Consider the following 24,467-nt stretch of genomic DNA (forward strand, 5'->3'; position numbering starts at 1 on the left):
TACGACTGACAAATGACAGACCCGACCACTCGTCAGAGAGGACGCCCCAAATGGACAGGACAGTAACTTGCATATAAGCAGAAACATCTGGTCGTGAGCCCCAGCTGGGGCTCGACACCAAGACAGACAGACTGACTGACCGTCAGTCGCAATGTGACTTGGACTTGAACTGGCAGTTCAGTTCATTTGGAACTCAAAACAGTTTCAGTGGGGAGTCCAATCGGAAGATGACAGTTTCAGATAGTGGTGTGTGATCTGTTGTATATTGGTCCAATAAATTCGATCATCAAATCCAAAGCCCGTCTTATTAATCACGCAAACCCCGGATACGTGACAATTTTCATTAATGTGCTATGGTAATTAGGTCTCGATGTCATATATACTTATGTGATGTCATGTGAAATTCATTCATACGCTTTCAGAAATCGATTCTGTATACATTGTAACGCCTACTCACAGAATACTGTACCGAGAGAGAGCAAAGGGTGATTGATTATTGTAGACGGAGAAGCAAAGCGTTCTTCTGAAACGATGGTATACACAGGCTTGGCACTGTGACAGAAAATGCTAAAACCAGCGAGATGAATGCGTTGATGAAGGAGAAACAGAAATGCCTCTCAAATCTATCACTAATACCAACATACACAGGAATTTCAAAACAGAAGTATACTTATTTGTAATCAGTGGGTTGGTGTGAGGCTGAGGACACCCCCCCCCCACCAGTGCACCGACCATTACTTAGCCTACTGTACCAGTCCCAGAGGACAGATGGATATGAAGCAGTAATAAAAATTGGTAGGAGAAACTTAAGTTCTTGGGGTAGAACCTGTCGCAGTGCCATTTTATCCAGCACAAATCCCACGTGACTTAACCTGAAATAGAACCGGGGCCACCGCAATAGAAGGCCGACGGCTAACCGCCTGCGCCACAGAACGGCCATACCGAGGTACAGAGACTTTTTTTTTTACTTTAGTGACCGGTTCACGGCGACCGGTGCGGCGCCGGCTGCATGGCGCATACGAATTCTGCCAATGAATCGGTATGCCTAATAGCCGATAACGTTTCAAATGAATGGAAGTTATTAACTCTGTGGACCGCTTGACGGCATTACGTTTCACGGCGAGCAGTGCGTTCATACGTGGGAGTTTGTTTACGATCTGTCAGCTGTGGCTGGCAGTTGTCAGCTGCATTAGCCGTTTCTTCTGTTACAGTTAGTGAGCAGTGTATTCCGTCATGGTGCGGTATACTTTAGAGCAACGTGTATTTCTATATGACTCCTACATGAAATACGGATCTACTAGAAAATGTACGCGAAAATTTCGACGTAAATTTCGTGTTGAAACAGTTCCTAGCAGACAAACAATTCAAAATTTTGTGAATAAACTTATATCAACGGGACTCTAAATAGACAGGAAACAAAAACAAAGGCGCCAAATGCTTTCTGAGGAAAAGTTATATGACACAGGGGCCAGATTTTCTTAGTGCGTGTTCAACACACCTAGAAAATGATAGAAACGTCCAGCTCATGACACCGAAATGTCAAAGTCTAGCGCAAGGACAACACAATTTATGAAGCTTAGACCCCATAAAACAACAGTAATCCACTCACGCCTTCCAGCCGCGCGATCCAGCTAGCAGGGTTCTATTTTACAGTTGGTTTCTACAGACTGTCGCCGAAGGTGAGATTGATCCACAATTGAAATTATTTTCTGAATAAGGGTAGTTTCACTTGCAAAATTACATAAATACGCAAAATAATCGCTACTGAAGTTCACAGAATCCACATCTAGCCCACGGAGTCCCGCTTCATCCAGTGAAAGTTGGTGTCTGGTGTGCTGTAAGTGCAAGAAGGGTTGTTGTACCTGTGTTTTCTTTTAACTAAACAATTAATTGCGAAAGATATCTACATATATAGGGGCAACATTTGCAACACCACCTGCGATTTGCGAATTGTAACTACTTCATTCCGAACGTTATCGGTCATAAAGGGCAAAATTCCTATGCGCCTCGCAGACGGCGGTGCACCGGTCGCCGTGAAGCGCAGATCCGGGGAACCGGACAACGAAGTAAAAATCTTCCCGGTACATAAATAAGGGCGAAAAAGTTTCTCCCACTTTCCTTAACGTGAATTCATAGCTGTGGTTTCCTGTAAACCCAGCCTACTGAGCACTACTCAGGCCCTGAATAATAGAAACTGGCGTACCAGACCGTCACCCTGTTTGCCTCCGATTTTTCTTTCTCCCATTTCATTACGATAATGTAGAACGGGTTTCACTCGACAATTTACATGCTTCTCAAAGCATATGTTAGCTACGCTGGCATATGGTTACCGAGCTGGGAAGAAAATTGTAATATTCTCTTAGCTTTAGGTGAGATCCCTTTCACTGTACAAACATTTCCTTGGAATGACTTTACTTCAGCATGACTCTCTACCTCCATCGCAAAAATCCACGAATCATTCTGCCATTCCATTAAACAGACCTGCCGTGTTCTATTCATGGCATTCTGCATTGCTGCGAAGTAAATTTATCATGAAGGCTTCTGGCACGTATTCACGCGTTCTGCTTTCAAAGTCATAAATATTACAATCGTGTCTCTCAATCAGTGTGCCGCAACACTGAATTCTACCTACAGTTTTGGCCCGAACACAAGGCATTTCCCCTCCCTTTCCACCAAAAAACTGCTTCTAGGAAAAGAGGGGTTCCCTTATTTTCACGTCATTAAGAATAATTATCAAGTCAAGGATATGATGGGTAGGGAATGTAGCATGAAACGGGAGGTGAGATGACAATATTAAAATGGATCTCAGAGAGGTTTGGGTGGTATGGACTGGACTGATATGGCTCAGGATAGAGAACATGGTAATAAAGCTTCGGGTTCATAAAATGTTGGGGAATTCTTGAGCAGCAGAGCGACCTGCGGTTTCTCAAGAAGGGCTCATCTCCATGGAGTTCTTTATATTTGTTACATACTGCGCTTTTGAAAGCCGGAATATCACAGTCGGTGTCATCTCAGTACATGCCAGCAGACAGCAACAGAATGTTATTAGGGAAAGACTGAAGCAGCAAAACTTCTCAACTGTTTTCAGTGCTTGCACCGGCACACCGGCCATCGTGACCGAGACCTTTCGTGTTTTGCCAAATTCCCTTCAGGCAAATTCCGGGACATCACCTTAAAATAGGCCACGACCACTTCTACCACATTCACTCCGATTCATCATCATCAACACTAACAAAACAGCACTTCCAGAGCCACGGCCTTCGTCGGAAGATTCTGCCAGATGTGTCCATACCTGGGAATTAGACCATCCGCTTTCCACTTCTTCGGATTTCACAACAAGGTCGTCAGCTTTGCGTCCAAACCCCAACCTGGAAGGTCAGGTCCCTGTATTTATGTCCCCCAGTGACAGGGTGGCCTGGTTATATCCCCAGGCACCAGGTTCCGCTTGCGTCGCCTTCTATGACTTCTGTTCGTTACCGTTATCCAGTCACTTGCGCTACTGTACATGTCCTCCGCGGGCACTCACCAGCCTCCACCCTGACGTCCCGGCTTTCTTCCGCTACCTATGCTTCCTCATCCCCGCCCCTTTTCAGGGCGATCAAAACTCCCGTTCTTGTCTTCTATTGGTTCGCTCGGAGGCCGTGTGAGAGCCCAGAGGTTTCATTCTGTCCCACGGCGAACCAATGGGAATTGAGGCCCCCCCTCTTCCAGTTCCCTCCTGCTTCCTATATAATCCGAAATTAGGGACACTTTATTCAAATCCCGTGTGGATGCGGGTCGAATACCTCCACCGTAGCCCCGCGAGTCGTTGGAGGCGACAAAGAGGGAAGTCTCGAAACTGATACAGTAAAATATGGTCATGAGTCCCACCGGACTCGGACCCGAAAAAGACTGCGCTGGCGAGGACCAACAGCAACTGTAAACGAGAAACCCGTCCTCTAGTCGGAGTGAGCGCCCCACAAAAACAAAACCGTGACTGTCTGACAGTAATAAAAATCTGGTCGTAAGCCCCAGATGGGTGCTTTATTCCAAGACAGACTGGCCGACTGACCGTCGGTCGTAACACGAGACTCAGTCTCAGATCTATTCAAAAGCGAGCGATTAAGCGTTAACATTAAAATGACCCTCACAAAGCACTCACTGGGACTATAATGACTTATGCTTGCCCTGCGGCAGATACCACCTAATGAAGCTACAGGTCCTTCAAAACGAGGTTTTCCGCACCAAAGACAATCTTCCAGGGCGCACACCGATTCGCGACTTACACACGGCTTTCAAACTTCCGTATTCATGTGATTATATAACAAAATTATGCAAGCAACAAGCAGAAGTCATATTAAATCAAGAAAATGCAAATGTTTGCAACACTGGTCAAGGCTAAGCCCAACACAGGAAATACAAGATGTGGCCAAGCATACGACCGTTCAAGTGCCTAGACTGCCGTTGTAGCGTGAGCTACTAAGGAAAGAACATGATCTGCTGCCCTGAGCTTGGACTGACACAGGCCTTTTATATAATGTATACGCACTGTTACACCATGTATTAACATTTAAACCGTAAATACCATGTGCATAACAGACAACTGACTTGCAACTGCTTTGACTCTGACAAATGACAGACCCATCCTCTCGTCAGAGAGGTCACCCCACATGGACAAAACCGTAATTGTCTAACAGTAACTAATATTTGGTCATACGACTGACTGACTGACTGACTGATTGACAGTTAGTGCTAATGTGACTTTGATTTGACTGGGCTTTCCACCTGCTTTCACGCTGGTATCTTATTTGGCTTTTTCGACCCTGAATATGGAGGCGATATGTTCCTCCGAAGGCCGGTCACGGTAGCCGAGCGGTCTAAGGCATGTACTGTCTTCGCTCGCTTGGAAACCGGGATCGTGGGTTCGAATCCCACTCAGGGCATGGATGTTTAGTTTGTATGCGTGCGTTTTTCTGTGTTTGTGTACAGGTAGGGGCCTTGCGACCAGCTGATCACCCGTCCAAGGAGTCCTACCGAATGTGTAAGATCTAGAAAAACCGAAGTGAACGGAGAAATTCATTGAGGTAGGCCTAGGCCCACTGGGGCTGTAGTGCCAAGGGAAAAAAAATGTTCCTCCGAAACATCAATCGACTTTTAACGGACTACACACCGTTATTCCACACAAGAGAGTACTCTCAGTACTGCATACTTCGCGTTCCTGACGATGACTGATAGTCTATAGAAGCGGGATTTCCCTTCCGCTTTACAAAAACAAATAACATTGGAGATGCGGTGAGACACAATCGATCCGTCCACCTACCCACGGCGGATGCATACCGACGTGGGGGCGACACAGCAAGACGTAACTGGCTGGCCAACACAACTACAGGAATCACAGCGCCACTTCAGGATACTACATTGGGGCATTATGAGAATTCATAATTAGGACGCTTCACCTGACATGATTACATCAACACTGATTAGATGGGCGAGATACGTAGCATGCATAAGGAACTAGAAATGTATACAAAACTTCAGACAGAAAACTTTAAGGGAACAAACTGCTCCAGATACGCGGACTGAAGACTGGATATACGCTATTCAAACGGATCTTTGAAAACAAAAGATTATTAAGGAGCGATCTCATTCAGAACAAGGCCCGATGGAGAACTTTCGTAAACACGCTCACAGAACTTCCGAGTTCCATAAACACGTTGTACACATTTGTTCTCAAGTTATTCAGGTGATGAAAAATATTCCTTGCTTTCATTTATTTAATCTCCACAGGAGTAAAAAGGCCGAAGCGTGAGGCTGGCCACTCATCTCCATCTAATGAAGAGGTCAAGAAGGATGAAGCTATAACTCCATTCAGCCATACGTCTTCGTGGCGTGGTGCTTAATCATTAAATACTGGGAAAATGTTCCCTTATCCTAAAAAAAAAAGCTCCGTGGCCTGTAGTCCGCAAGCGCACTATACCGACCGAGCAACCGCCGCTTGACGGCGAAGTTAGTGCAAACTTTTGCGGATAAAGGGTGCCACGTGGTCAGCGCAACGGATTTCGGTTTTCTATACCGGAGCCGCTATTTCCTTGATGTCCTCAATATCCTCATGAAACTAAGTGAACCCCGTTTCAGACCACTACTTCTCAGAAAATCTGGTAGCGCCGGGAATCGAACCTGGGACCTCTGGATCTGTAGGCAGAAACTCTGACCACTACACCACAGAGGCGGTCTCCCTTAGCCTATGTTACCTTAAAATCTCGTCCTTACTCTGCGACCAGCCAAGTCAGAGATGAAGCCCCAAACTTGAAGACAGAAGATATGATAATGTGCTGCCTGTTTAAGGCTTTCGCACATATCAGGAAGCGGTGACTGTTGAGTGTGAAGCAGTGATGATGATAAGGTAAAGGTAAAGCAGTAACTATGCTTAATTAATGACACAAGAGGTCATGAAGACGATTCGGGAAGTGGAGGTATAGCTCCATCATTCTTCACCTCGACACTACGTGGAGGTAGTCAGCTTCACGCCCATGTCGCTTTACCCCCGGGAAAGAGCCTCCGGTACTCATTGGATAGGAGGTTGGGTGGACCCCAGAGCCGGTCTGGACGCTGGTGAGCACAGATAAATCTCTTGCCCCTGCCTGGAATCGAACCTCAGCAGTCTAGCCCGTAGCCATACCGACTTAGCTATCCCGGCTCAAGGAATAATGGCTGTATGTTCACTGAAACTGGCTTGAAACACCTGTCAGTGTATACCACAATCAAATAGCGACCCAGATCGTTGCGTCATAACTACGTGGGAGAGTCAGTAAACAGGTCACAAATAGATATAAAACGTAAAATGTGCGATAGTCGAACATGGAAAAAATATTTATTTCTCGATATATCCTCCACCAACACTGATACACAGGTCCTGTTGCTTTACCAGTGCGCTGAAACCCGCAGCACAGAAATCTTTTTGACTGTTTTCTTAGCCACTTCCGTACCTGGTGGGACATCATCTGCGACTTTCGAACGCCCTTGAAAGAATTTCTCGACCCAGTTGTGAACCGCTTTACGCGACAAACACTTCACACCGTAAACAGGAAACATTTTTTTTATGAATATCCTTTGCACTGAGACCTTTAGACCACAAAAAGCGCACAACAGAACGCTGCTTTTCGGTAGTATATCCCCAAGCACGGTCGTCATTTTTACTACTGAAATCAGCCTCTGAACATGCACATGCGCGTCTGCTACCTAGACTTTCATGAAGCTGAACTCTGCTGCTACCTAGTGATACACAAAGAGAACCTCTTACGTCCATTACGGCTGTTTTACTTCCATTTGTTACCAATTTACTGGATCGCCCTCGTAAAAAGTTACTGGAGTCTGTTTTAGATTTGAGATTGTCAAAGAGGAGAGATCTTCTGGGTTGTAACGCTGTGTAGTTCCATAGCAGTCCATCGACATTTCGCAGGAACGTCGGTGGACGACTACCAAACTACATGGCGTTACAGCCCAGAAAATCATATTCTTTTAAGTACATTCCACACGACGAGGGCCAGAATCGCCTAAAGGGAACCTTTCTCCGTATGGCTGCCTTCTCTACGCACCAAGAGCACTCATTGGTGGTTCACACGGTTTTATATCCCCGAAGAAGAAAAACTAAGGCCCCCCATACACACACAGTTAGGCCTCCAGTTCGGCCTGCACAGTTGAAGACTGAAAGGCAAAACTGACGTGTGTGGTGCGGCCGGCCGGCCAATCGTTTGGACTGTTGGCCAGTAGGAAACCCGTCAGTCCGTCAGTTCTGCCTGCAGGACCGTAGCACGTGACGTGTGAGACTCAGCATTATAGGCTGGAAGACCGTGATTGTGGCATGAAGCTGGCGGTTTATCTGCGAGTGTATGGGGAGGAAATGGAGGAGGTAAACTGTCACAGTTTTGCCTGTAACCTCGATCGGAAGACCAAACTGTGTGTGTATGGGGGGCCTAAGGGATAATCGCAAACAAATTCAATCGGGATTGAAGCAGAGACTCGCGAAGACCAGTACAAAACCGACTGAGATGTTACCTTCTTTATCGGCTGAACAACTCGAGCCAGTCCTGTGCGCTGTATGCGGTCGGTGGGGGTTATTGCTAGACTGCGAAAGCAGCAGTCCCTTGTGTCGCTACTGTAACAAGTGGCAAGTCAATAAGTCTCACGGTTACGCGGACAGCAAGGGGAAGATGCAGCAGTGGCAGCAGGACGCGGAGGAATGTACTGACTCAAACACCTGTGATTTATTACACAGGGCCAGTACCGCATAAAAATTTGTAGACCTACAGGTATTTAATCCTTTAAAGCCCAGTGGTATGCACCACCTGCTTTAACGTACTGTAGCATGTAGACCTGTTAAGTAATGACAATGTAAACAACGACCGTTTCTAGGCAACAGATTCGTAACACGCACCAATGGACTAACTTCGAAGCGCTGTTCATTATGCGGTCCATGGGACAGCTGCGTGATACAACAATGGGAAAACTGTTGGAAGCGGTGTTTTCTATGCGGTCCGTGCCGAGGTGTTACAAGCAGGACAAGTCTAGAGTTTCGTTAGTTATGAAACTGTTTCAGGCCAGTAAAGTTGTGAACACGGAAAGTGAGGGATCCACAGCGTTGGAAGCTGATACTAAGCGATTGACGAAGACACGGCAGGCTGAGAAGACTTAGTATGTGATATAGTGAAGTGCTGAGTGTGTGAATACAATTACATGTACTTCAATAAATCCAATTAACAATCCAAACCCCATCTACGGTCACTCATACACGTAATATATTCTGCTCGCAGACTGTATCTGTGTGTTCCGTATGGTTCTCACAATAAACAGCAACTGTTTCCCTAAACAGCATTAACCGGTTGGGCTTTGTAGCGGAGACGTAATGTGTTTCCTGTGAGGTACAAGGTGAGTTCTCATATATTATTTACAAGACAAGTCCCACCACAATATACACGTATATTCAAATTCACCACTACATACATAATCACAAACAAACAAACAAACACACACACACACACACACACACATATATATATATATATATATATATTCGTTTGTATGCATGCATTTGCATATATATACATGTACATGAGTTACACAGGCACAGAGAGAGATGGTGATCTCATATGCCTCTTTTCATACACTTTCGAAATAAGGAAAGTATGCTAAAAAAATAACTGGTATGGCAACTACTAGAACATTTTCGTTCTTGGAGATCAGAAAACACAGATATACTCTATTACACTGAATTTAACATTAAGGTCCTTCATTTATACACGTAAGAACGTACAAACCAGTAACCGATATTACAAATAATGATAAATAAATGGGCCGAAACAGGTTGTTCTAAAGGTAAAAATGTGGAATTGCATTCGGCAGGTGCTTGGATCGAATCTCGACCGGGACACCGGTTGTCCCCAGGATTCTTTTTTTTTTGCGCCTTTCCTCAGTCCCTCCAGGCAAATGTCGGAATGGTACATCTATTAGGCAACAGCCCCTTCCTCGCAAAACAGTCATCTATCCTCCTATCATCTGACATACACACTCGATATCGTAGGCATCATTAGAGAGACAACGAAAAAAATTACTGGCATTTATCAAGATCAAAACGAAGCTGCATCTGACCAATTATTCCATTCACAATTTTCATTTGACTCGAGAACTTTTAACAGTAGATGCCACGACATACTGATTTATTTATTGGAATAATAAATAATAATAATAATAATAATACCTGGGCCGAGCCATAGCTCAAGCGATTAGTCGCTCACTTCCCACCGCGGCGGCACGGGTTCGATCCCGGGTCTGGTCAAATGGGATTTGTGGTGGGCAAAGTGGCACTGGGGCAGGTTTTCTCCGAATACTTCGGTTTCCCCTGCCAATCGTCATTCCACCAATTGCTCCACAATCACCCTCACCTATCATCTGGGGCTGGTACAGTAGGCCAGAAGTGGTCGCAAGTTCCACCCCACTAGCAATAAAAAAATAAAATAAATAATAATACCTCCTGTTATATGTTATCGTTTATAGAGATTGTGATTCAAACATGGTACAACGTACCTTTCATATACTGCTCTCTTGCTGGATGCAAATATGTTGACTCTTCTCTTCGGTAAGATCTTACTATGCCGTTACAAATAAATATCTTCAGGTACTGCGACAGGCACTACACAAACACATGAAACACTGAACCCTTGTACAGTTAGTGCACTCAACACAAATATCAGGATGTAATCCTCAGCGAGGCAGAACAGCAACGAATAAAACAGGTCTCGGAATGAGATTCCTTCGGACGCAAATCGCTGCTATTCTGTCACCACCTCCTCTCACCTGGCAGCCTGGAGAACAACTGAACTCCGCAACGCGGTGCGGTCAGCTGCCATACTCTCGTTATGTTGGCAGTACTGTTCGCTAGTGTGGGAGGAGTAGAAGACACGGGAAGAAGCTGGTGGGAACGCTTGCATTGCAGTTACAGGTTGCTACATAGCAATGGGTGACCTTGTTCGTCTCGCAGACCTTTCTAATACTTTTTTTTTTGCCTACTTTCCTTGTTCTGGAAAAAAAAAAGTAGGTTTATGATATCACCTCGCTGTCTGTGATCCCCCCACCTGAACCAGTCTTTGTGAAACTTGGTACGTATATCATGGCAAGTGAGCCAATCTCAGTGGGCTCATAAATCACTCCCATCTGTCTACATGTGTATCCCTCTTAACGCTCATGGGCAACGGGTCTTAGACACGTTCCTGCTGCAACAAAAATTGTTGGAGGTGTCGTTTTCTATGCGGTCTGTGACGTATCAAAGGTAAGAAGGCGATTAGTTCTTCCATGAAGTTACTTTTTACCCTATTTCCCTTATTTAAAAAAGAAGGCTTATGAGATCATTCTGTCTGTGTATCCGCCCTATCAGTTTCTGAATGCCTGAACTAATCTTTATGAAAGTTGGTATATATAACATGGCACCTGAACCCATCTCAACGGAGCCCTTCTTACATCCATTCCATCAGCCTGTCTGTTTGCATGTGTATCCCCCTGTCACTGATAGGCAACGGCTCGCTAAAAACATTTGTATCGAATACAAATCAGCAACGTCACCATTCGGACCAAGTTAAGACACCATCTCTACAAATACGGAGATGCCAAAAACAATGCATACACAACGTTAAGCTGCCATTTTCTTTGATTGTCCTGCTATTCGATAAGGTGGCTCTGGCATTCATGCGACTAGCACCATTTTTGGAGAGAATATCACATGCACACTGTACATTGCATTTTCGTTCAACTTTGCTGTTGTGTCTGCAGATAACCTCTACTAAATTGTGTATTCATTTTCGGGGTTTCTCTGTATTGTGCATACATTCTTGGCATCTTCAACAAATAACTGAATCTGCAATGCGCTAACATGAAGACCTTTCGGTTACACGAAAGGAAAAGAGTAAAGAATGGGTCTGGAAAACCTCTGTACTCCGAAACGGAGTGTAGGTATCCATTCATGCTTTACTTCTTCCCTAGACAGAAGCCTTGAGCCTACACATATTGTCGTGAGTAAATTACACGCCATACTCCATGAGCATATATTTATAAATTTTAAATTAAACTTACCCTTGAACCTGAAGAAGTCATGAAACCTTGTAAGAGTCTTTAGAAAAATGAAAAATACGTAAAAAAAATGTGGTCAAAAGCCGTCATGGGTAGAAACAATTTCGGCGATATATATTTACGTATGACTGAAGAGATAATATTCTAATTGATCTTAGAGAAATTGTATAATATGACACGTAGACCCGTTGCTAGGGAACGACTCGGTAATCAGGCCCGCAACAAACATGCAACCAACAATACAGTAGACTCATTTCTAGGCAACGCCCGCAATACACGTACACAACAATAGAGTCGGTATTGCAAGAGGTGTTTTCTGTGTGGGTTCGCATATACCATTGCTAGGCAACGGATGTGTTTCCTGTGCTACATAACGAGAAGCCAACAATTACTGAGAGTTCATTTGGAAGTCGGAATATTTCCCGTGGAGTGTCCAGTCGGAAGAAGATGACAGTGTCAGATAGCGATGTGTGAACTGTTGTATAAAGGTCCAATAAATTCGATCATCAAATCCGAAACCCGTGTTATTAGTCACGTAAAGCCTGGATACGTGACAATATGAATGTGTGGGCCGTATTCAATTAGCTCAGACTAGGATGCAATACCGCGGGACGGGACGGGGTGCAACCATGAGAGTGGTTAATCACAATACCACAGCGCAAGTCTCGTGTGTAACTGTGTATATCATTTAAAATGTAGTTATAAAATCAGTAATTCATATGGCAAAATTTGGCGACGGTGAATAAGATTTTAAAAATCTTTATGGACTGCATCCTGTTAGTGATCAAACTAATCAATTAACATGTTCCGTCTAGCGCAATACAGGGAATGTATAACATTCAGTTTGTTTTATTAAAATCACATGTTTCGACCATTTTATCTGGTATGAGAGGTAAGGCGTTTTGCAATTCAGTCGAACACTTGTTAATCACTTCTATTCACCTGATGATGACCAGATAAAATGGTCGAAACAAGTTGTGATTTGAATAAAACAAACTGAATGTTATACATTCCCTGTGTTGCGTTAGATGGAACATGATAATTCAAGATGTTAAAACTACTCACGGGGGTTGGAGTCGTCGAGAGAGCTGAGTCGGTATACCGACGGGCTACAAGCTGAACGGCCCGGGTTCTATTCCCCGGAAAGGCAAGATTTTATCCTCTCCACAGCGTCCAGACTGGCTCTGGAAGCCACCCAGCCTCCTATCCAGTGGTACCGGAAACGATTTCCCCGAGGGTAAAGCGGCTGGGGTGTGAAGCTGACCACTCATCTCCAACTAATGCCGAGGTCCAGAATGGTGGAGCTCTACCTCCACTCCCCCACTTATCTTCATAGAATAATGCTTAATTAATTAAGAACTGGGATAACTTTACTTTTTTACTGACATTGCCTTCGGCCCCAAACTTTCCCCGTGCTTTTCAACCTTGTTTCTAGAAACTCCAAGAGAACGCGGTAGTGTAGGTGGTGGAGGCACTATGCTACAAGCCAGAAGGTCGCGGATTCGAGTTTCAATGAGGTGGATTTTTTTAATTTACCTAATCTTTCCAGCCACACTATTGTCCTGGGGTCGACTCAGCCTTTAACAGAAATGAGTAGCAGGAATCTTCCTGGGGGTAAAAGGCAGCCGGCGCGTAAGGAGGACAACCTCACCGCCATCTGTGAGCCGGTTGTCTAGAAAATGTGGGAGCCTCAACGTCTCAGAACCCTATGGACCTCCACGGCTTGTTACAGGGATAGCAGCTTAGCATAGCTTCTAGAAAGTCCGTCATAAGGGCATTAGTGTTTCGCTGAATGGTTCCTCCGTAGAGTGGGCCAGAATATTAATATGGGAATACGTCGCGAGGCACCCCCACCCCCACCCCACCCCAGCCTCTGCTGACAAGGCAGCTCGATAACAAAGACCGGACACTCACTGTCATGTCACGACAGGACTGGTCCACTGCTATCGCTGTTCTATCCTTTCGCGAAGAGAACAAAATGAACAAATTGTAGGGAAGTATCCGTGGACATCATTAACATTAGCGCAGCGGTAACGTCATAGACTCAAATTCGAGAGCTGCTCAATTCGAATCTAGCAACGTTTCTTAACCTTGTTCGGTCACATGAGTCTGATTCCTTTTTTCTTATTCATTTCCGCTTCATATCTCCAGAAAAAAATATGTTTAAAATATTTTTAAAAAAGCACAGGTAAAATTATCCCTTGGCTTTAATTAATGACGCAACTCAATTACCGTATTTACGCATGTATAGGCCGCACATTTTTTGCCAAAAATTCAAGAGGAAAACTGGGGTGCGGCTTATATTCAAAATATTCGAAATCACACTTCATTTAAAAAAATATATATTCATAATTAGTAATACAGGGTGTAATACTCCTGAAATAATATTCCAAGAAAATTATTTTTTCTGTAATTTCTGTCTGAAAATTGTGCTGCGGCCTATACATGCGTAAATACGGTATTAGTCTCGCCACTAGATGGAAGTGAATGGTCAGTTTCACGCTCCGGCCTCCGGAGAAAGAGCCTCAGGTACCCGTTGCATAGAGACTCAATAGGCTCCAGATACGGTCTGGATAATGTGAAGAGAAAATTTTCTTTCCCCTTTCACGAATCGAACTTCGACTCTTCGGTCATCAAGCCCGTAGCCCAGTCGATCTATGGACGTGGAGTGACCTCTACTAATTACATGGAGCAGAATCCTTTTGGAGATTCTAATACTTGCCACAGTTCGTCAGGGGATTCCCAACACTACATGGAACCCGAGCCGGTCACGGTAGCCGAGCGGTCTAAGGCATGTACTGTCTTCGCTCGCTTGGAAACCGGGACCGTGGGGTCGAATCCCACTTAGGGTATGGATGTTTAGTTTGTGTGTGTGCGTTTTTCTGTGTTTGTGTACAGGTAGAGGCCTTGCGACGAGCTTATCACCCGCCCAAGGAGTCCTACCGAATGTGTAAGATCTAGAAAAACCGAAGTGAACGGAGAAGTTCATGGAGGTAGGCCTAGGCCCACTGGGGCTGTAGTGCCAAGAAAAAAAAACATGGAATCCGAATGTTCATTCCCTGCCCTGAACCAAATGGATCTAGTCCCACCCTCCTAACCTATTTATTAAAGATACATTACTGCATCTTCCTCCCATCTATGCATAGATCTTCCAAGCGGTCTCCTTCCTTCAGCTTTTCATACCAAAAGTTTGTTTGTGGTTATCTTCTCTGCCATGCGTGCTACAGGCTTCACCTCTCTCATCCGTCCTCATTTTATAAACTTAATTATATCTGGAGCTGAAATCAAATTACGAAGTTCCTCTCCAGCCTCCGGTTAGGTCCCCAACACTCTGTTCTAAAACATCCTCAGTCTATCTTCTTTCCTCAGGTCAAAATACCGGAGTCACGCTCATACAAAATGATAGATAAAATTATAATTTTATACGTTTTAAACTTTATGTTTTTAGATTGAATGATACTGATACAGAATTAGATGAAATTTCATCTATTAATTCAAAGTTATTCTAAGGAACACATATGCAAGGAACATAATAATACCATAAGCTTATCTTTCCCTATAAAATAAGTAAAGTAGGCTAAACAACGCGACCAGCACGCACTTTGGTCGCTGACCCATTTCTCTCAATACTAGAAACATGCGTCAAAATGCAGGCCTTCATTTCGTGAAGTTACAGTACACAGCAGTACGTACGCCTGAAATACCGCAACCCAACCTACTCCATGTGTAAGATGTGACGCCTATCTAGCAGGCATTAAATCTGCTCTACTCGCAAATGCGAAATGGAAGCAACACGACACTATTATTCATAACAGACATTGTTTGAATAAAGTCAAAGGGAAGCTTATGGTAAGCAGCGAACAGAACCCTCTGTGAATAATTCCTCGAGTTAACGTGTGCTTCATATTAGAGCCTTAATGGAAAATTGATGTACGTTCAGTATTTTGAATACATTCGAACTCAAGGCTTTTAGTGAAGGTCCGGTCCCCGGGACCATATTCCGAAGAAGACAAGTTTTGCTTATTGTTTCATGGTCCGTAAGCTATTTGACGATCCTGTTTCAATTACCTAAATTATAAAGCGTGAAATGGGGTAGGCATGTTATAAGATGTGAATGGGTAAGGATCCCAACGAGGCTGAGTGTGCTAACCCCCAGTTCGGTTGGGAAAGCTGAGTACACCCATTAAGGCCTCAACTAGAGTAGCTAGTAACTCTGCGATTGCACAAGTCACGTATCCAGAGCGCTCGCTTGATAGACGACGGACCGAAGGCCACATTTCGATTCCAGAGAAGACAGGAACATTTTCTCTTTCTCAGTGTAAATATTGCCAGGTGTATCAGTGACTAAAGAGGCAGGTTCGGATCGGTAATTTGATTTATTAACCACCTACAGGACGTAACTACAATTAATTATAACACTATTGCTGCTTTACATAATTTACAATCACTCCACACTAATCTTCTCAGTCTTTCTCAACTAGTCCTCACGGATTTATAACACAGGAACTATAAAAGTGTCACTGAGTTACACACTCCAAATATTACATATAAATAAAGTCTTCTAATCACTTTGGAACCTCGGAACTAAAAATTCTTCTGGACTCACTCCTCCTGCTTATGACTGACTCGTAAGTGCCCGGAACGAACTCTGTCACTCTTACTTTTAGAGCCGCAGAACGGACATGGATCTACAGTAAACACATATCACGTGATTGCTATCCAGCCAGTCTATTGGAGCGACGGTCGGATCTACAGAAAACATAGCTTCCTCTATTGTTGCGTGTTTGACTGTGTTTATAAAGCTGATACCTGCAACGCTTTAATCAAATTCGTTACAATATACTGAAAGCAGACGACGACTAAAAGATCTACTTCACAATCCGATCATGACGCACTTTTAAAGATGTTTTAGACATATCATTCTTAGCATTTGGCGTGAAGGTTACCTGTGAACTTGCTACTGGTCGACCTTCTTTACTTTCCCACAAGACTGAAGTGGGTAGAATAACAATTTCCTTGTGAGAAATTCACATATAACAGCTCGGACATCTTTAAATTGTCCTTACAAAAAGTGAACAAGATATACATCATGTAAACTTTCCCACAGATTTGCTTTATGTAGAGGAAAAGCCATTGTAGTGTCATGAGACAGCAGAAATCACAGAGCTGCCCAGACCACTGGGCCCCTCCGAGCGTTAAGGTGCAGGTTACAGAATAACATCCGTTGCCATACAAACAAAGAAACAGAGTCTGATGTCAAACCTTTTCCTCCCTCTTATCTCGAGTGCTCTTGTCGGGGTCGGGTCGAGAGCATTTCCCAATTACTCCCCGTAACATATCTCCACCCTTTACCTTCCTCCAGCTATTTGAATGGGAAAGTAGCGGCTCCGGTTTAGAAAACCGAGATTAACGGCCGTGGGGATTCGTTGCGTTGGCCACGCAACACCCTCTATTCGCAAAAGTTGGCACTAACTTCGCCGAAAAGCGGCGGTCGCTCGGTCGGTATAGTTCGCTTGCGGACTACAAGGCACGGATTTGTCTTTGCGTTCATCCTGTCACTTCTTGGGTACTTCGAAACAGAATGTCAAATGAGCATTAACGTTTGCAAGGCCGGGCTCAAATTAACAGGATATAGTGTTTGTAAGGAAAGAAAGGCAGGTAGGAAGTTGCCAGACAGTAGGAACTGGGGCGGCTTACCATGTCGCTGCTGCAGCTTGCGCTGGGATCGCAGGATCGAGAAGACGCCGCGACAGAAGTCCGGGTAGCCGAGCACACCCCTGTGCTCTGGGTCCAGTTGTCTCAGCACACACTCCACATCCTGCAACAGCAAGTTTTCGCTACAAACTGACACACAACGGGGAGCAGAATATACATACACACGTAGCCTTAAACAAGCAGTGCAGACAGATCCGCTACAGCACAATAATAACAGCACCACAGGAAACTGTGTATATGTATATACGTACTAAAAGCTAAACTCCGTCGCTTTTAGTCCGCAAGCGAACTATATCGACTGAGCGACCGCCGGTTGTTGGCGAAGTTAGTGCCAACTTTTTTAGATAGAGGACGTCGCGTGGACGGATTCCCACGGCCGTTAATCTCGGTTTTCTAGACCGGAGCCGCTAATTTTCCATTCAAGTAGCTCCTCAATTATCCTCAGGAGGCTGAGTGGACTCCGTTCCACAATTCTGAACGAATCATTCTATGTAACATCGAGAGACTGAGAAAAACCATGATACATCTCAGTCAAATTACATGATATCAGAATCTGGAGCCTATAGTGGGCAAGTCTAGGGGCCGTGACGTATTTCAGTCTTACTCGTGGCGCCCCGCATTCGATCACAAGAAAAATCATGTGGGATTTGTGGTGAACAAAGTGGCACTGGAGTAGGTTTCCTGCTAATACTTCTGTTTCCCCTGCCAATTCTACCAAACGCTCCATACTCATCTATCATCTAGGGCTGGTACAGTAGGCTAAATAGTAACGGAGCTCAGTCCACCTTACGAAAACAAAAAAAAAAGTCTGAAACATTACATCGTACTGCTGTACTAACCTGCGCGGCACGCGTACTGCCTAATTTCACATTCCAAACAGTTGCTTCTTGAACCAGAAATTCCACTATCGATCAGTGAACGATACAATGACTCTTCTGACTTGGCCGGTCAATGTCCTTCTGGCCGTTTGTTGTTGTGTTGCCAGGGGCAACCTATATGAATCCGTTGAGTAGTTTCTCACCCCTTTCCTTTATGAGCCACGGACTATAAAATCGAGTCGAAGCTACAGCCGCATGGCCTCGTTATCATCTCTCCCTGAGCTACACCCCTAACAGCGTCATAAAGAAACCTGCTCCCAATTTGGAGCACAGGGCTGATTTCTTACTTTCTTTATCATTTTACAGATGGTAGGACTCCTTGGACGGGTGATCAACTCGTTGCAAGGCAACACAAACACAGAAAAACAGGAAACATCCATGCCCTGAGTGGGATTCGAACCCACGATCCCGAACGAGCGAAGACAGTACATGCCTCAGATCGTTCGGCTAAACTTACGGGAACAAAAACCCACCTGCAATTGGAGCACATCTGGAGCAAAGCGAAATTGAGAGCGGCACGTTTCCGATAGCTCAGTCTGCATAGCGGACTAGGGACTGGACGGCCGGAGTTCCGTTACCGGCATGGGAAATTAATTTTTCTCTTCTCCACAGCGTCCAGAATGCATCTGGGGCCCACTCAGGCTCATATCCAGTGGGTACGGGGGGCTGTTTCCCAGGGTGTGAAGCGGCCGGAGCGTGAAGCTGACTACACAATTCCATCTAGAGCCGAGGTCAAGAACAATGGAGCTATACCACCACTCCCCCACGGCGTGGTGCCTAATTAATTACGCTTTACAAGCCCTTCTCCACCCCTTGGGACTACTTTCCTTATTTTGAGGGAATAAAAGTAGGCTTATGTTATCACCATGTTGTCTGTCTCTGAATCTCCCCACCCATCAACATTTTAATGCCTCAACCAATGTTCATGAAACATGGTATGTATGTCATGGCACCTGATCCGATCTCAGCGGCATACGTCACAAAATCCCCCCTCCCATAAGTCTGTGTATTTGTATGTGCATCCCCCTATCGTTACTAGGCAACGACTCGGTAAAAATGTTACTGCGGCAACGAATACACACGCGTGAATGAAAGAAATATTTGACGCGTCGTTTTCTATGCACTCAGTGTCGTATGAAAGGAAAGCAGAGGATTAATTCTTCCCAGAATTTTTTTCCCCCCTGTTGCACGAAAACGAACTTCTGCGGCTCCTTTGCTCACAAGGCAGAAGCCTGCAGTGGCTCTGCAATTTTTTTAATTCGCTTAGTTGGGGGTGGAGTCCAGCTGGGTCCACTCGGCACGGCGGCCACTGATTGGCCTATTGCAGCCTGCCCCGGGTGATTATGATGATGGAGAATTTGGTGGAATGGAGATTGGAATGGGAAACCGAAGCACTTGGAGAAAACCCTCCCCAGCGCCACTGTGTCCACCACAAATCCCACTTGACCAGACCCGAGGATCGAACCCGGGCCGCCGCGGTGGGAAGCCAGCGACTAGCCGCTTGAACTATGGCGCGGCCCGGCTCCACGATTGCTATGGTCGAATAACGCCGTACGTTTTTGTTGGTTCTTCTTTTGTTTTGCTTTTAAGAATTACATCACTGACAGAATTTGTTACGGTGTCTGCAATTTCGTCCCTTTAATTGTGAGAGTTTTAAGAAAGTTGGGTAGTTTTTTTTAATTCGGGGGTTAAAATAAAAAAACTCCGTCGCTTTAGTCCGCAAGGGAACTATACCGACCGAGCGACCACCGCTTGTCAGCGAAGTTAGTGCCAGCTTTAGCGGATAGAGGATGTTACATCGTCAGCGCAACGGAATGCCACAGCCGTTAATTTCGGTTTTCTAGACCGGAACCGCTATTTTTCCATACAAGTAGCTCCTCAATTAGGCTCACGAGGCTGAGTGGACCCCGTTCCAGACCCACTACTTCTTAGAAAATCTGGTAGGGCCGGGAATCGAAACCGAGACCTCTGGATCTGTAGCCAGGAACTCTGACCACTAGATCACAGCGGAGGTCAATTCGAGGGTTGCGGAGGCGAACTTTCTGGTTTCCTGGGGAGGGGGACTTTTTGCCTACGCCGGCCCTGTCCGAAGAAACCTAAGTAATGACTGATAATTTCACTCGCCAACGGTCACCGTACCGGCATTTGTCCTGCATGTACCGGAAACTGCGCGTCCTGTTTCATACGCGCAGGTGACCATGAGGCGGAGGGACCGGAACCTAGGTATCTCGCATACACGTATGCAATTCAAAGTGGGAACACACTGAAGGTTTACACAAGCACTGTATCTGAAATCGCATTTCATAACCACCGTCCTTTCTCACTGAAGTCAAGTATAGGGCACGGGCGCCGAAGGGGGGGTTAAATCAAGCCTTGGATTTTATGAAAAGAACAAGAATTTCTGGGCAGAACTAACCGCCTGCTTTCCACCGAGAGGCGCCAACAGAGCGATTAGGCAAGACGTGGCACGACTGAGAAAGAATAAAAAGAAAGAGCCGCTCAAGGAATTCCCAGCATTTTATGGAAGTCGATGATTAATTGCCCCACTGACAACAGCCCGCTGCCGGTTCCTATCCTGAGACAGATGAGTCCCATCCTATTTCATTAAGATACATTTTAATATTATCCTTCCATCTGGAAAGCTAGAAAACGGAATTTAATAACATAATTCGAAATCTAGTTGGAAACCCCACTGACAAACCAAAATATGCTGACATGAATCTTATGTTATTTAATAACGCTTATGAACTGTCAAGGTTATGTAGCGTCAAATGATAGCGTTTCTTTGAATGATGAATTGAGGGATCACTTTTCATTTCCTGCCATTTGTGCGGAGGTACTGAGGAAAATGACTGGAAACCTCGCTCGAACAACACAACATAAGATACCAAATTTTGTTGTCAGGTGGTTGGTACGCCTGTACTTCCGTGACGTCAAGACTTCGAATCTCAGACTTGGAATGACTATAGTTCTCCTCAGTTCCTCCATGAAAGTGCTGAGACTTTAGGCCTGCCTCAGAATAAGCTACTACGACTTCTCACTTCATCATTTACTGGAATTCACCCAACGAACAGTATACTTCGCCAAGCAGATGAAAAAACAAACTCCGTGGACTGTAGTCCGCAAGCAAACAATACCGACCGAGCGACCGCCGCTTGTCGGCGAAGTTAGTGCCAACTTTTGCGGATAGATGGTGTCGCGTGGTCAGCGCAACGAATCCCCACAGCCGTTAATCTCGGTTTTCTAGACCGGAACCGCTATTTCCTTTAAATATCTCCTCAATTATGCTCACGAGGCTGACTGAACCCCGTTCCAGACCCACTACTTCTCAGAAAATATGGTAGCGTCGGGAATAGAACCCGGGACCTCATGATCTGTAGACAGGCACTCTGGTCACGAGACCACAGATGCGGTTCAAGCAGATGATAAAATCGTTTGGGTGCATAGTTTCCTAAACGCCCTGTAGGTTCATTTTCTCTTGCTCTCGCTTAAGAACTGACGATGGATTATCGCCCAGTGAAGAGTAGGTTAATTCTACGTGTGACCCAGTTCCCGCCAAGGACACGCCTACCGTTTTAACGGGCAGCTGGAACTCCACAAACTTAGCCGTTACCGTGAAACAGTGCGTTACGTCACATATACACTTTGCTTCATCGCATACCTGCCTTATCTTAATACCGAGCCAGAATGCCGGCTGTATTAACCAAGGATTCTCGTTGTTTTCTTCAGACTCTCCAAATAAATGGTAGGACACGGCCTCAAGATAGGCGAACATTAGTCTCTTGGACCCTTCCCAATTCACCACTCATAACCAAGCTCCCAGGCCACTATCTCTCTATTAATAAATCTATGGCTCTAGAGCCCTTTGTTCGACCCTGGCCTCTTCTTCAGTTTCGTAATAATTTACACAGACGGTAGGACTCCTTGGACGGGAGATCAGCCCGTCGAAAGGCCGCTACCCACACACAGAACAACAGAAACACAGAATAAGGACACACAGACATCCATGCCTCGAGTGGGATTCGAACCCACGATCCCAGTATTCGAGCGGGCGAAAACGGTTCATGCCTTAGACCACGCGGCCACTGTGATCGGCTCCCAGGTTACTACAAAGATAAAGTTGTGCACGCTCTTAATTAAGCGCATAGCTATAGCTCCACCATTCTTGACCTCAGCACTATATGGAGGTGAATGGTCAGCTTAAAGTCTAGCCCGCTTTAACCAAGGGGAGAGAGCCCCTGGTACCCATTGGAGAGAAGGCAGAGTGGGACCCAGAGCCGGTCTACACGCTCTGGACGAGAGAGAAAGCTCTTTCTGCCGTCGTGAATCGGACGCCGGTCGTCCAGCTTGTAGCCCACCGCTATACCGACTGAGCTATTGCGGCTAGCTTAATTTTCTGAAACAGGTTGAAATCCTTTACTTCAGTCTTCTTCATTTCCTTTTCAGTTGATCTGTCCTATAACCATTCATATAATATGGGGAATTTGTATTTTGTTGAAATAGATATAATTCATAAAATTTGCTTTCATAGTTTTATTTGTTGGTTCTACAAACTGGCTGAAAGAGAGAGACGGATTTCTGGAATGTCCCTGGGTATAAAAGCGGTTACTTCTGTCTAGGCATCAAAACATTATGTTCCTATTCTGTAACTGAACAACTGACCCGCCGGGCACAGTCTCCACAAATTACCCTAGGAATCACAAGCCTTCAGCACCAAACAGGGAACAAGACACATACCTTGGAATCGCTTCCGTCACAGTGCGTGCGTCCCAGCTGCAGTAGGTGCTCCAGGGACACGAATCCAGTACCTTCCGGGTCGCAGAGCGCGAAGACGTCCCGCAGCTGCTGCCGGTTGATTGTCCACGTTCGGCCGTGGTCAGACGCCGGATGTGACGTTACTGAGGGCATTGTAGCAGGCATCACGATGTCCGGGCAGCACCATCGTCACGCACTGCATGGGTTTCTGACGTCACAACCTGAAATAAGTTAAAGTAAAGGTAAAGTTGCCGGTCACGGTAGCCGAGCGGTCCAAGGCATGTACTGTCTTCGCTCGCTCGGAAGCCGGGATCGTGGGTTCGAATCCTACTCAGGGCATGGATGTTTAGTTTGTGTGTGCGTTTTTCTGTTTGTGTACAAGTAGAGGCCTTGGGACGAGCTGATCACCCGCCCATGGAGTCCTACCAAATGTGTAAGATCTAGAAAAACCGAAATGAACGGAGAAGTTCATGGAGGTAGGCCTAGGCCTACTGGGGCTGTAGTGCCAAGGGGGAAAAAAGGTAAAGTTGTCCCTGTGCTTAACTAATTAAGCACTATGCCATGAAGGTTTACGGGGGAGTGGATTTTCTTGACCTCATCACTAGCTGGAGGTGACTTGTCAGCTTCACGCCCCTGCCGCTTTACCTCCGGGGAAAAAGCCACCGGTACCCGTTGGATAGGAGGTTGGGTGAGCCCCAGAGCCGGTCTGGACGATGTGAAGAAGAGAAAATTCTTGACTATACCGGGACTCGAACTCTGGCCGCTCGGTCGTCCAGCCGGTAGCCTGGCTCTACACCGACTGCGCTATCCCCCACCTTAAATAAGTATTAGTTTAAATGCGTGTATTGAATTATTTCGGGGGATGTATTTATATATTTACAAGTACGTAGATACCAACGGATTCATATATTACTCGGCATCGCTGGCTTTTTGAAATTTGTCCATCATCCGGTATTTTAAAGAACACAACAACACAATCACTGGATTGGAATTGATCTTCCCAGCGGATATAAGTGTGTATCTCGCCCCCCCCCCATCCCCCCGGCCTGAGGATGGAAACAGTATCCCCGAGTATATATTTATGTTACATTTAATGGCGCTCTCAATGCCCCAGATTACATAGCATCTCTTGACGGGATAATGAGTGAACGAAGAATTGGCAACGCTGTGATACGAAGGGGTCGTGGCACAATTGGTGGTACTGTACCGAATTTTGCGTGGAAGGATTCACAGGAGCGGCAAAACATCAGGCTAGCCAGTTTCTGGGCCGAGATTTTAACCGAAATCCTCGCGAACACGAAATAATAGTGTCAAATATCCGACCGTGAATATTGTTAGGTAATTTGTTGTCTTGCAGTTCCTTTAGATGAACTGTAGGTCTATATCAATATCTATCTATCTATCCATCTAAGCCCTTGTGGACCTTGTCCGCTTTTTCAGTTTCTTAACCTATACACAGTCATTAGTACTCCTCGGACGGGGAATCAGCCGTCGCAAGGCCGCTACCTACACACAGAACAATAC

General features: G+C 45.4%; 1 protein-coding gene across 5 annotated transcripts in view; it reads right to left on the reverse strand.

Annotated features, from left to right (window-relative positions):
* Positions 1-23,169, reverse strand: part of LOC111863106 (rab11 family-interacting protein 4A) — a 144,802-nt gene extending 121,633 nt beyond the window's left edge. For 4 of the 5 annotated variants that reach the window (XM_023849136.2, XM_023849134.2, XM_023849135.2 and 1 more), the window contains exons 1-2: positions 22,926-23,169; positions 17,293-17,413 (exon numbers count right to left, since the gene is read on the reverse strand). In XM_023849136.2, the coding sequence (XP_023704904.1) occupies positions 17,293-17,413; positions 22,926-23,108 (304 nt within the window). In that variant the 5' untranslated portion in view covers positions 23,109-23,169. Of the gene's footprint in view, positions 1-10,059; positions 10,353-17,292; positions 17,414-22,925 lie in introns of those variants that run through there. The other variant, XM_023849138.2, reaches the window with a different exon arrangement.
* Between the last annotated feature and the right edge of the window lie 1,298 nt (positions 23,170-24,467).

The sequence above is a fragment of the Cryptotermes secundus genome, unplaced genomic scaffold (assembly GCF_002891405.2).
Source record: "Cryptotermes secundus unplaced genomic scaffold, Csec_1.0 scaffold2043, whole genome shotgun sequence".
In the NCBI taxonomy this organism is placed as follows: Eukaryota; Metazoa; Arthropoda; class Insecta; order Blattodea; family Kalotermitidae; genus Cryptotermes; species Cryptotermes secundus.